This window comes from Mus musculus, chromosome 1, assembly GCF_000001635.26.
Source record: "Mus musculus strain C57BL/6J chromosome 1, GRCm38.p6 C57BL/6J".
Lineage (NCBI taxonomy): Eukaryota > Metazoa > Chordata > Mammalia > Rodentia > Muridae > Mus > Mus musculus.
This window is the reverse complement of record NC_000067.6, coordinates 11,826,899-11,840,597: the sequence shown is the minus strand read 5'-3', so window position 1 is coordinate 11,840,597 and position 13,699 is coordinate 11,826,899. Positions and strand designations below refer to the sequence as shown.

The following is a 13,699-nucleotide window of genomic DNA, read 5'->3' as shown; positions in this document are numbered from 1 at the left end:
CCTCTAAACTCCCTGGGGCCTCCAGTCTCTTGAGGATTAGATGCGTCATCTTTGAATGAGCACAGACCTGGAACTCCTCTACTGTATGTGTGTTGGGGGTGTCATATCAGCTGATGTATGCTGTCTGTTTGGGGGTCCAATGCTTAAAAGATCTTGGGGTCCAGATTAATTAAGACTGCTGGTCCTCTTATAGGATCACCCTTCTCCTCAAATTCTTTCAGCCTTCCCTAATTCAACAACAGGGGACAGCTGCTTCTGTCCATTGGTTAGGTGCAAATATCTGCATCTGACTCTTTCAGCTACTTTTTGGGTCTTTCGAAGGGCAGTCATGATAGATTCCTTTTTGTGTGCGTTCCATAGCCTCAGTAATAGTGTCAGGCCTTGGGACCTCCCTTTGACCTGAATCCCACTTTGGACCTGTCACTGGACCTTTTTTTCCTCAGGCTCCTCTCCATTTCCATCCCTGTAATTCTTTCAGACAGGAACAATTATGGGTCAGAGGTATGACTGGAATGTCAACCCCATCACTTACTTGATGCCCTGTCTTCCTTCCGGAGATGGGCTATATAAGTTCTGTTGGGCATTTCATCAAATGTCCCTCCCTGTGAATCCTGAGAGTCTCTCACTTCCCAGGTCTCTGGTGCACTCCGGTGGGGCCCCCAACATCCTATATCCTGAGGTTGCCTATTTACTTATTAGGCAGGCAGTGGTGGTGCACGCCTTTAATCCCAGCACTTGGGAGGCAGAGGCAGGCTGATTTCTGATTTCGAGGCCAGCCTGGTAAACAGAGTGAGTTCCAGGAGAGAGAGAGAGAGAGAGAGACCCTTCATTTTGTACTTATAGACACAATAACATAAGTTTAAGAGATTTTATGTTTATTTTCATTTATATATGATAAAAGACTGTTTAATCCTGGTAAGTGGATTTAATGCTTAGCAAACAAGTCAAATGGACTTTTTCTGGAACAGATCAAGAATTTTAAAGTACCAGAGGCTTTGACCTTTTAAAGAACTTAGCCTGCATGAAGCACTCAGACACTGTCTATAATTTATATATAGTGTTTCCTCTAAAGACTTGCGTCCATGAACAAAATACCAAGCAAACTAAGTCAGTGTTTGCAGCCCTTTTTACATCAAAACAAACACAGAAAATTAGTGTTTGTGCAACACATCAAGGGACTCAGAATTAGCTGTTTGCCAGGAAATGAGACATAAATAATTACCCATGGGGCTGAAAAGCTGAGTTCTCAGTAATGCCATCACCTCCTGTTCATGTCACCTCCTGTTCATGGACCCTGACCATAATGATAGTGTGGGACTCCCTGGTAAGAGAATTCATCTATAAACCCTGATATTTCTCCAAATATGACAATAGCATCTTCTTGTTTTGCACTGAAGTGTAAATCTAACTTTCAAAAATGAAAAATAAGACATTAATATACCACAAGTCAAGGCTACACTAGTATGCACACTCTTCAGCTAGCCCTATAAAATTCTGTGAGAATATGCTCACCATTCTGTTTAAAATGAAGAAAATGAGGGGCTGCAGAGATGACTCGGTGATCAAGGCTGCTAGTTATTCTTCCAAAGGACTTAGGTTCAATCTAGAGCACCCACACTGTAGCTCACATGTCTGTAACTCCAATGGCAGATATAATGCCTCTTCTGGTCTCCAGTGACATTAGATACATAGTTGGTGCATTGATATATGTGCAAAACACTTGTTCATATAGTTTTTTAAATTAAATAATTAAAAAATTTTATACTAACAGCAAAAGGAATTTTTGTAATATGTATCACGTTAGATCAACATGCATAAAGGATAATTTTTCAGTTTATTTGTATAACCACATTCCTGAGACTCTAGTTATGCATGTAATCATTTTCTATACTGGGAAAAATTTGGTCTAAATGAATGTGGTTGGAAGATGAAGTCTATAAATGTGTAGGATTCTGTAGGAAATCACTCTATATCTGGTTGTTTTAGAAGATCTACAGAGTTTTCTTAGTTTAAAAGAAAAGGCAAGAATGTAAAGAAAACCCTTTTCTGGGGAACACAAAACTTTCCTATATCCATTAAAGGAGTCAGTATTAATTTGATCCATGAAGCACACCTGTTATACAAATGCAAGTTATAATCGGACATGGTAGGCTTTCCTTCTCAGCATAAGCATAAGCCACGTGACCTTCCTTCAGCTTCAGCGCAGTAACATATAAATAAATTCAAATTTGAAGGAGCCAAAACTAACTTCAAAATATTGACAATATCAAGGGATGTTAATATTGTTTCTGCTTGTTATCTTTACAAAAATCATGAACCATGGTATGATCCCTACACAAGAAAAACATGATGTCCCACATCCCCTTGGGTTCCATCTACCCAAGATCAATCATATTTGTTCACAACTGTGCACATTTTGTCATTCTTCTGTCACATTACCTTAAAACATAAGTGTAAATTTTAATTAATCTTAATAAACACATGTCCTACTTTTACTCAAATGCACTAAAATGACACAGCCTGAATTCCTTTACAAAGCCACCATCAATGTTTAGACATTGATTATGCCATATTTTACCATGTTAGGTCACTTTTTGTATGTGAATATAACATTCAGAATTTACATTTCTTCAAAATTCATATATGTTTTAACATTAATATTTGCATAGATTTGGTACAATATCTCCACCCTTGATGTTTTGGAAATCTGTGTCCCTGAAATTTCTAAAGGAAAAAAATCCCACCTGGTCCTAAAACTTGCCCAGAAAAACTTAACCGCTTTAGGGCTTCATTCCCAGCAGCTTTATTGGCATCCTGGAACTGTAAGCATAGAAGCCCAAGTAAAAGTCCATGAAGAAAATGAAGGAAATGATAAAAAATCCTTCAGTGCTGAACCAAGCAGGCACTCCTCACTGTTCTGTAGAGAAAATTCATTGCTACTGTTCCCTGCAAGCACTTTGTCAACTCATTGTTTCAAGACTTAAAATTTGCTATATTAAAGACTCTTACTTGGTGAGATAGTAATGAACATTCATTTCTTTTGTTTTTCATTTTGCAAGAGAAAAGTCAAAATATGCTTAGACTTAAGTTCATACATGCTGGTCATCTATCTGCTTTGCATGCAAGCTATCTAATGCAAGAAAAATATTACAACTTCTTCACCAAGCTATTCAATCTCTGTATCAATTTACATAGATTTATATAACCTATAAAATATGGAAAATGATTTACTTAGCATGATATTATACTTCAGTGTGAAAAAGTATTTGTAGGGTGTCTCAAAATATCAACTTGTAAAGATGATGAAGCAGAAAGAATTTTTATGAGGTAGATCTCTTAGGGGTGGTTAATAACCACACTAGTAAGAAACAAGGGAGAGAGCAGAGATAGCAAAATCCATAGTTAGGCAAATAGTCTAATGGCCATTCTTATATATTGAAGGTATTTGAGCATATTATGCTGCTTTAAATGTACACATGTGTGACTTACGAAAGAAGACATAAAGATCAGCAAGTTGGGAGGAAATAGAAGAATTAATCTCCCAAGTGAGCACATACTGCTTGGTTTGAGAGAAGCAACCAGGCAACTAGAGAAGAGATGTGAAGGTATGTCATCACCCTGCATATTATAAAGGTCATATGACTACAACAGATTACAGATCTCCTCCAGTCTTAGCAACCAATGTTCACTGTGTAATGGAATTCCTCCTTTAATATAATTCCCTAAAGCATCCAGGATTTAATTTAAGAAGATTCTATTCTGGGTATTAACATTCAGACAGGAAAAGGATATACAACAGAGACATAGCTGACCTATGCACTTCATTTGAGGATTAATTTTTAAATGAACAAAAACCAATTCATCAAATTCTCCCCAGGATAAAGAACTCATTATGGAACAATGCCCTTGCTGTCAAAACTTTCTGAAGTTATCAGGCAGTTGTTTGTATTACAGATGCTGTGGACACATTTTTTTAACCCTCAAACTTTGAATTATCAAAAAATTTGCACCTTGCAAAATTTGTGTATTTTAAAATTCATGTGCATATAGGGTTGTTGGCAAATGAACCACGCATACAAATTTCTACTTCCAGAAAGGTACAAGTCTCAGTACTGAATAGAGATTAAAAATATCAGCAAAGAACAAAAGTCAAAGTTACCCACTGTGCAATAAAGGATCAAATAAAGAAGGTACTTTATTTACTAATTCACAAAACGCAATCTCCCACAGGCTTAAAAATAACCAAACTTAGCACCTAATTAAGCTAAGTAGGCATTTTACTGAGATAATTTCCGGACTCTCCAGAATGCTTAGGTGGCCATAGGAAACATGTGAGGATTGTCTTGTTTTTCTTCTCACTGTCAGTATCTCTCTTGTCCTGACACCCAGGTCTCTCAGGCCTCTTCAGTTATGGAAGACCTAAGCAAAGATAACCTACAAAGCCCCCTCCTCTCATAAAAAGCCACCTCTTAGTGTCCAATAGTTTAACCTGCAGCTTTTCACTGTGTTTAATCTAATGATGAATTCTTTACTATTAACCAATGAGGATGGCCTAGATTGTGTGTGTTTTATACTTCAGGTAGCTTTTTAACAAGGTCTTAGGATGGAAATATGAGTGGTCTGTGCCCCATCCCAGAATGCATCCTAAAATGTTGTGAGAGCTCAGTTTGCTCACTTAAAAGTAAATGCAACTTAATTCTCAGGATGGATATTATGTTCAAAGTGATTATGTCACAGAAAGACAAAAGTCCAAGAATATGAACATCCAGTGTCTGAAATGCCTCATGAAGTAACAGTGCTCTATACGTCTATGCTGTTGTTAACACTACACCCACTCTAGACAATTTTACATATTTTCATCAGTAAATAATACTCTTTAGAAGGAAAATTGAACTTTCAATAACTCCTAAGCATTTCAGGAGACCTCAGCAGAAATCCTCTTAATTTTTGCTCTATTTTCAGTAGCTATAGTAACCAGAAAGTCTTATGGGAGTCACTGAATAAAATAAGTATTTAAGAAGGAAGAAGTCAAGAAAACACTGAAGGTAAAAAGTCTTTATCATCTTTCATCTTTGTTCCTTGTCCATGTATTTAATTAGTATCTTGAAAATAAAATAGAAAAAAATTAAGATTAATTAATTAATTAATTAATTCTGTTGAAATTGTGAAACTTGAAAATCCTTTATGTAAATCTTGATCAATCATTTACTTCAAACATCTGTCTATGACACTCCTGAAGCTAAACCACAGTGGGCAATACCTGCTGCTTGGAATTTCCCTTTTGAATACTCTTTTCCTTTTGTTCACACATTTTTAATAAAGGGATTTACCTGACAAATCCAGTTTTAATCTTCATGGATTATGTGTGTGCTAAAAAGCTTTCCAGAACAGGAAAAGGGAGAGAAATTCCAGCAAAATGATTTGCTCTGAGGGGTATAAAAGGATTAAGATAAAATTCTAAATCTAATCATTGCCTTTCTAATATTAAATATTCAAGAAATATTGAAAGCATGGATTCATTCATGAGGAAAAATGTCTAAAGGGCTGAATTCACTTATACATGCACATTACCCCACAGGGAGGCTAGTGAACAGAGTGAAGGGATGTATAGATGAAATAAAATTACTATTTGTGACATATTCATACTTTTACAGAATATCACTGAATTTTACTTTGACATATTCTATATTTATGAGAATAGTAGAAAGAAAAGTCATTTTTGCTTCAATTCCCTTTTAGTACTTAGGAAATGTTACAAGCTTCTCTTTGGCTTACCAAAAATAATGTCCAAAAATACTATGAATGCACACTTTAGGCAATTTACATCTAAAATATAATCATCCTAAAATAATTAACTTTACCTTTTTATAATCTACATTTTCTTTATATTAAAAGGAGCTACCACCACCTAAAACTATCATATTTACAGCAACAACTAATCTTTTTATTATTAATATTACTCATTTCCAAAAGAGATTTAAATAGATTAGCTGATGTTAAATGTAGTCAAAGAAGTTTTAAAAATTCAATATATAATAGAGGAATGATTAAAATTGTTATTCAAGAAAATTTCTCATTAGAAAACACTGCTTGATCATTGTGGGAAGAAGGCAAACTCTTTAAATGCCAATATAAAGTCATTTATAAATCATTTGATTAAACAATGCTAATTTTTCACTGGCATATCAGAAGTTTTAAAGTAAGCCAAACATTGTAGGCAGAGATTAATTTGATAAGACTATTAGAAAAATAAATCTTCTAGTAATATCACTTTTAATTAAAAATATTTTTTGTCTCAAACAAATAGGTTAAACATCCAGCTTAGACTGGCTTCCACCTGGCTATGTACTTAATGAACTCTGGGTCTTCCTGTCTCCACCACTGAAGTGGTAGAATCATAGGCATGAGTAATGAAGCCTATTATACATTTAGACATGTAAGGAGAAATAAAAACTTAGCTAGATTGCACAGATGATAAAAATAAACTTTTAAGAAAATCATAATTAACAAGTTATTACAGTCTGAAGAATAATCCAGCTTAAGTATCATAAAATTATGGATATGCATTGAAGTTTATAAGTGTGAAAAAATTCTTTCAAATAAAAGTTGATGAAATTCTTCTGATTTACCATTAAAAATAATATTGTATTTAAACAAATGTATTTATGCATTTATAGGAAGTGTGCAAGGTATATATTTGGAAGTACACAATGTAAGAATTGGTTGAAAGTATAGATTGCATGTTGGGTGAATAATTTGTCTTAGGCAGGACATACTGGCAGATTGTGTCATCGGATAAACTGTTAACTTTACATGGCCTAGAATCGTCGAAGAATGGGGTCTCAGTTGAGAGGTTGCCCAGATCAGACTGACTTATGGGCATGTCTGAGGGTGATTTTTCTTGACTGCCATTGATGTAAGAGGGCTTTGTCCACTGTGAGTAGTATCATTCCCTGGGCAGGCAGTCCTGGGCTGTATATGAAAGATAGCTAAGAATGAACTACCAAGCCAACAAACAATGTCCTCCATAGATTTTACTTCAAGATTCTTCTTGAGCTTTTGACCTGATTTCCCTCAGTTGTGGACTGCAATCTAGATGCTTACTTCAAATAAGCTTCATCCTCCCCTAAATTTTTTTAATCAGATTACTTTAGGATAGTAATAGAAAGGAATCTAAAGTAGTTACTCTTATCTGAATATTAGAAGAAAAACACTGGTTTTAAGCTGTCACTCCACGAGTAGAGCTAAAACAACAGCTAGAAAGAAGATGTAAGGTACACAAGAAATTTAATAGGACTACAGTGTTCCAAAAATGGTCTGGACTCTGAGCTTCCAGGGCCAATAATCTCACATATGGGTATTGATAGTGAGGACAAGAGTATAATAATGGCTGGGAATACAGTGAGAAGGGAAAGAAGGAACCAGTTGCTACATTAAATTAAGGTCGCTTTACCTGTTTCTACGACTCTAACATGCTTAACTCACTGCCTGGGAATTATTGCTGAGTCATGCAATTAATATAACAGACATGTATTATGGGCCTATTATGTGCAAAAAAGAGAAGTAGAAAACAAAATATGTCTGCCTTTAATTATCTTGTATTACGGTAGAATGATATGGATAATAAACAAAGTAGTAGGTTACGAATCATGATGCGGTGTCAAGTAATACATGAGAAGAACCACAAAAATGTAAACGTTTAATAAAGATCAGGAGAGCTACAGTGAAAAAGTAGTATTTTAGAAGAAGTAGCATTGATTTATTTAGTATTTTTAGAATTAATTTTAGTGTGACATCCAATGGTAAAGACAATACCCTTAAAGAAGTACTGTATAGTCGGAGAGATATTTCACCATAATTAGTGGCATGGCTTATCGTGTATACCCATAAATTTCATGATTACCTCAAAATGTGTTTATAAACTCTCTGCAATACAGTTACTACTGCAGATTGACCCTAGTGTCAGAGGGGATTCTGGTGACTCATCTTGGTTGAGGGAAGGAACTAGAACAGCAGCAATGAAAGGGGAAGCACAGGGTGACTTGGGAAGAAAACAGACATTGATCACCACAGTAGGTAGAAATTAACACCGCCTCACACTTTTTTCTTAAAATTTTTTATTAGATATTTTCTTCATTTACATGTCAAATGCTATCCCCAAAGCCCCCGATACCCCCCCCCACCCTGATTCCCAACCCACCCACTCCTGCGTCCTGGCCCTGGTATTCCCTTGTAATGGGTCATATGATTTTCACAAGACCAAGGGCCTCTCCTCCCATTGATGGCCAACTTGGCCATCCTTTGCTACATATGCAACCGGAGACACAGAACTGGGGTGTACTGGTTAGTTCATATTGTTGTTCCTCCTATAGGGTTGCTGACCCCTTTAGCTCTTTGGGTACTTTCTCTAGCTCCTTCATTAGGGGCCCTGTGTTCCATCCAATAGATGACTGTGAGCATCCACTTCTGTATTTGCCAGGTACTGGCATAGCCTCACAAGAGAGAGCTATATCAGGGTCTTGTCAGCAAAATCTTTCTGGCATATGCAATAGTGTCTGGTGTGGGGGTTATATATCAGATGGATCTCTGGGTGGGGCAGTCTCTGGATGGTCCTTCCTTCCATCTCAGCGCCAAACTTTGTTTCTGTAACTCCTTCCATGGGTATTTTGTTCCCCATTCTAAGAAGGAGCAAAGTATCCACACTTTGGTCTTCCTTCTTCTTGAGTTTCATGTGTTTTGCAAATTGTATCTTGGATAGTCTAAGTTTTGGGGCTAATATCTGCTTATCAGTGAGTGAATATCATGTATGTTCTTTTGTGATTGGGTTACCACTTACTGGTACAGCAACAGACAGGTAGATCAATGGGATAGAATTGAAGACCCAGAAATGAACCCACACACTTGATCTTTGACAAGGGACCTAATACCATCCAGTGGGAAAAAGACAGCATTTTTAAAAAATGGTGCTGGCACAACGGGAAGTTAGCATGTAGAAGAATGCAAACTGATCCATTCTTATCTCCTTGTACTAAGGTCAAGTCTTCGTGGATCAAGGAATTCCACATAAAACCAGAGACAATGAAACTTATAGAGGAGAAAGTGGGGAAAGCCTAGAAGATATGGGCACAGGAGAAAAATCTCTGAACAGAAGAGCAATGGCTTGTGCTGTAAGATCCGGAATCGACAAATGAGCACTCATAAAATTGCAAAGCTTCTGTAAGGCAAAAGACACTGTCAATAAGATAAAAAGGCCACCAACAGATTGGGAAGGGATCTTTACCAATCCTAATTCAGATAGGGGACTAATATCCAGTATATATAAAGAACTCAAGAAGCCAGACTCCAGAAAATCAACCCTATAAAAATGGGGTACAGAGCTAAACAAAGAATTCTCAACTGAGGAATATTGAATGGCTGAGAAGCACCTGAAAAAAATGTTCAACATCCTTAATCATCAGGGAAATGAAAATCAAAACAACCCTGAGATTCCACCTCACACCAGTCAGAATGGCTAAGATCAAAAATTCAGGTGACAGCAGATGCTGGAGAGGATGTGGAGAAAGAGGAACACTCCTCCATTGCTGGTGGGATTGCAAACTGGTACAACCACTCTGTAAATCAGTCTGGCAGTTCCTCAGAAAATTGGACATAGTACTACCGGAAGATCCAGCAATACCTCTCCTGGGCATATACCCAGAAGATGTTCCCAGTTGTAATAAGGATACATGCTCCACTATGTTCATAGCAGCCATATTTATAATAGCCAGAAGCTGGAAAGAACCCAGATGCCCCTCTACAGAGGAATAGATACAGAAAATGTGGTACATTTACACAATGGAGTACTACTCAGCTATTAAAAACAATGAATTCATGAAATTCTTAGGCAAATGGATGAACCGCCTCACAGTTCTATCTCCAGAACCTGGAGGAAATGCACTGTTGTTTATACCATGTCCTCTGTGGTACCTTGTGGAAATGCAAGCACACAAAAAGATGAACCCTATGAACACTGTATAAAAATAAAACACTGCATTAGCCTGGGCATTAGGACAATTCAAAAAACTTTTAAATACTTTTATATTCCGAATTTACATAGAGACTTCTGGTTTTCCTGTGTTTACTCTTTTAACCTTGAATTTCATTGAAAGTCAGAAATCCTGTTACACCCTGGTAAAGATGTAGCAACAGTCACAAGGACTCCACACCAGATGATAGCATGCATTAATGAATATGTCAGCTTAGAAGATCAGTTAGGATACATATAATTCAACTGGTTCAAGTGATAACTCACAAGCTATTAGAATGGACCCATGCTCCAGCTGAGCTCTCAGCAACTGCACTCTTAGTCAAGCTTCTCACAACTGCAGAAGGAACTTGACACAGCCCTGCTGTGTATTCAGTAAAGTGGTCCCCTGCTGCTGTGAGAGCTCTCCACTTTACAGGGAATAGTGGATGCTATTCAAGTATTCTTTATAAAAAGGATGGTCATTTTTGTTCTCTGTGTTCTTCCAGGATGTGTTCCTAGTTCTCTCTCATTCTCTAACATTCTCTCTCATTTTCTCTCTCTCTCTCTCTCTCTCTCTCTCTCTCTCTCTCTCTCTCTGTGTGTGTGTGTGTGTGTGTGTGTGTGTGTGCATGTGTGTGTGTGTTTGTTTGCTGTTTCTGTACATGTTACAGATTTAACAAAAACAAATTAATATACTTACTGGTTCTGTTAAGTTTGATGTTTTCTCAAAATCTTCACCTTCCTCCATAAGAGTTTCTTCTGTCCCAGGTAAAGAATCTATTTTAATTTTTAAAAATAAAAGTTACACATTGCCTATGTATAAATTGCATATATATATGCACATATATGCCTCATGATAAGAAGGATATTAACATAATGAAACTACTAATTTAAAGAATCATAGAGTTTATGAGTAGGTTTTTGAATGGCATTTATTCAGTTTATAGATAAGTATGAAAATGTACATATTTCTAATTCTGAAGCACATAATAAAATCAAGAAAGTACAGTAGCTAGTTACCTTACTTTTATATATAAAACCATGGTCCAGGTTGGAGAGATGACACAGTGGTTTAGAGTATGTACTCCATGTGAACTCAAAGAGACTATGGCAGCATACATAGAGCCTTCACCAGTCTAAGATATGCTCCCAGAGCTGCGAAGAGAAATGGACCCAAGCCCACATCCCCAGCCCAGGAGCTAACCCTAGTAACAAAGGAAAAATTAGTTTTCTCAAACAGAGTCTTCCTGATTGTAAAACCACACTTAAAGGGTAGGCCTTGTGCCCAGCAGTAAATGGCCAGCACAAAATGAACTCAATGGTATTTTTGAAGGTTTCTTTGTTTCATAAGATTTTGTATTGCAATTTTAACACTACAAATATTCTACTTATATATTACTGTTTCTGATTTTTGTGTCTTAATAAGATTTGTGTGTGTGTTTCTCTGTGTCTGTCTGTGTTCCTTGTACACTTTCTTTGACCCTCTTTTCTCTGTTTGTTTGTTTTGTCCTATTCAGTTAAGATTTGTTTTTAACTTATTTTATTTGTTTCTTTGTGGATGCATGTCTTATTTCTAATGAGAGCGAACAAGAAAGGAAATGGGGAATTGGATCTGGGAGGAGGGAGCAAGGGAGTGGAAACTGTAATCAGAATACTGTGTAGTAAAAAAAAAAATCTAATTTTAATTAAAAAAAATAAAATGAGCATGTACTACTATGGGAGAGAACCTGTGTTTTGTTCCCAATACTCACATCAGATGGCTCACAACTACCTGCATCTACAGCCCCAGGGGAACCAGCAATCTATTCTGCCTTCTGTGGGCTACCACATTCATATGCATACACCCACACACAAACACATACAATATAAGAACAATTAAAAGTAAAAACAAATCTGAAAATGAGGTAAAATCTTGAAATTTATTCAGCTAGAGTTTAGTAATACTTACCTTTAATGCTTTTTTATCTGTTTTGCATTATTATACTTGTTTGCTTAATGCCTTCTTTTAGACAGTGAGAGGATTATACAATTTAAGTATTAATTCTGACAATTGGTATTCTCTCCTCTAAATCAGATGACAAATTGTGAAGTGGTCACTAAGAATGCAAATTATTAAATGGTGGTATGTTTTCTCCCCAATCATAGCAAGCAAGACATTGTGAGTGTTTCGTCTAAATCTTAGAATTGGAGGTGAGCGGCACTTTCAATTCTATTAATAAAGTGAGGGAAAACACTTCTATATGCCTTCCAATTTAGGTTAATGAGTGCAGTATAGATAGATATTTATGGTTGTTAGAAAATTGTAATAATGATTATTATGTGTAACATCTGTAAATAATATATACCAGATACTGTCAACTTTCCTAGTTAAATTTAACTTTATATGTTAAAGTTTAAAAATCAGTTTAGAAGGAAGCATTTCAAACCATTGGGTTTTATGAACTTGATTTTTTTTATATTTATTAAGAGTAAGGTAGCCCTCTTCAAAGAAGTTTCTTTTTATAGAAAATGGAGATCAACACAGTAGATTAAAACTAGACTCAGTGCAGAGATCAACCACTCATAGGAAGCCTTGACTTGATGTATGTACCCACACTATATCTCCTGCATGTGTGGCTCAGGGACAACAGCAGAAGATATAGCTGAATGAATTTAGAAGGCAGTATATGAGGAAGTCTGCTGAAAAACAGTCTCTGCTAGAAATAGCTCCATAAACAAGACTGAAAAACAGCAAATTCAAGGTACATGCTAATGAGTAAAGGGAACGTCTTCATGGGTCCTAGACAAAGAAACATAGACAACTATTGACAGCTGGAAGAGAGAGGGATAATTAGTTTCTCCAAGAGATGAGTTCTCTTATTGGCTATCAAATACAAAGTAATCAGCCTTGAAGCCATATATACACAAATAACAAAAGCAGACTTAACAGCTTGTGTTTACATATTTGTGCATATACATGCAATATATGTAGACAATAAAGAAAATAATCAATTTCAGGGGAGGACACGAGAAGCATTTGAGAGTACTTGGGAGAAGCTGGAAGGAGAAAAAATAAAAATATATTTCTAATTTAATTTACTTTTAAAAATGCCATATGATTACATAAAAAAAAATTTATATTTATGTGCCAATGAAGGCAGAATTTTCTAATGTATGACATAACTGTTCTGGGCAAGAAATTAGAACGTTGAATCCTTGTTGCTTATGGTCAAGGTGTAAGGAAAAAATGGAAAACATGGCATAAACCCATGGTTGTGGCTCATGTCATCTATAGAGTACTTCATCTAAGAAGAAAAGCTAGCAAATCTCTTGGGTACAAGTTTATCTCTATATAAACATAGATATTATTACAGAACACAGAATGTTTTCCACTATGATACAAGGTTGAAAAGGCTATAAATTAAGATAATTTACTTACTACCCTTCTAAACAGAGTAGAACCATTAAAAGTAGCCAATTTTAGTTGATAAAATTAAGATGGGTAAGGAGAAAGTGTATCATGTTAAAAAAATAGTTATTCAGTTGAAAAGAAGAATTCAGCACCTATTTATTAAAACCAACTTCTAACAGCCTATAAGCTAGCATTGACAAACACTTTAAACCAAGAGGCAAGTTGTATTTTATTTACATCTTTTATAAAAAGTTACAACTTTGGTCAGGGAAATAGGTAGGGTAACTCAAGATCTTTACCTC

At 36.0% G+C, this 13,699-nt stretch overlaps 1 protein-coding gene across 10 annotated transcripts in view; it reads right to left on the bottom strand.

Annotated features, from left to right (window-relative positions):
* The window catches only part of A830018L16Rik (RIKEN cDNA A830018L16 gene), a 562,288-nt gene that overhangs the window by 135,305 nt on the left and 413,284 nt on the right, over positions 1-13,699 (bottom strand). For all 10 annotated transcript variants that reach the window (XM_030254977.1, XM_006495544.2, XM_006495540.3 and 7 more), the window contains one exon: positions 10,707-10,783. In XM_030254977.1, the coding sequence (XP_030110837.1) occupies positions 10,707-10,783 (77 nt within the window). The remainder of the gene's footprint in view (positions 1-10,706; positions 10,784-13,699) is intronic.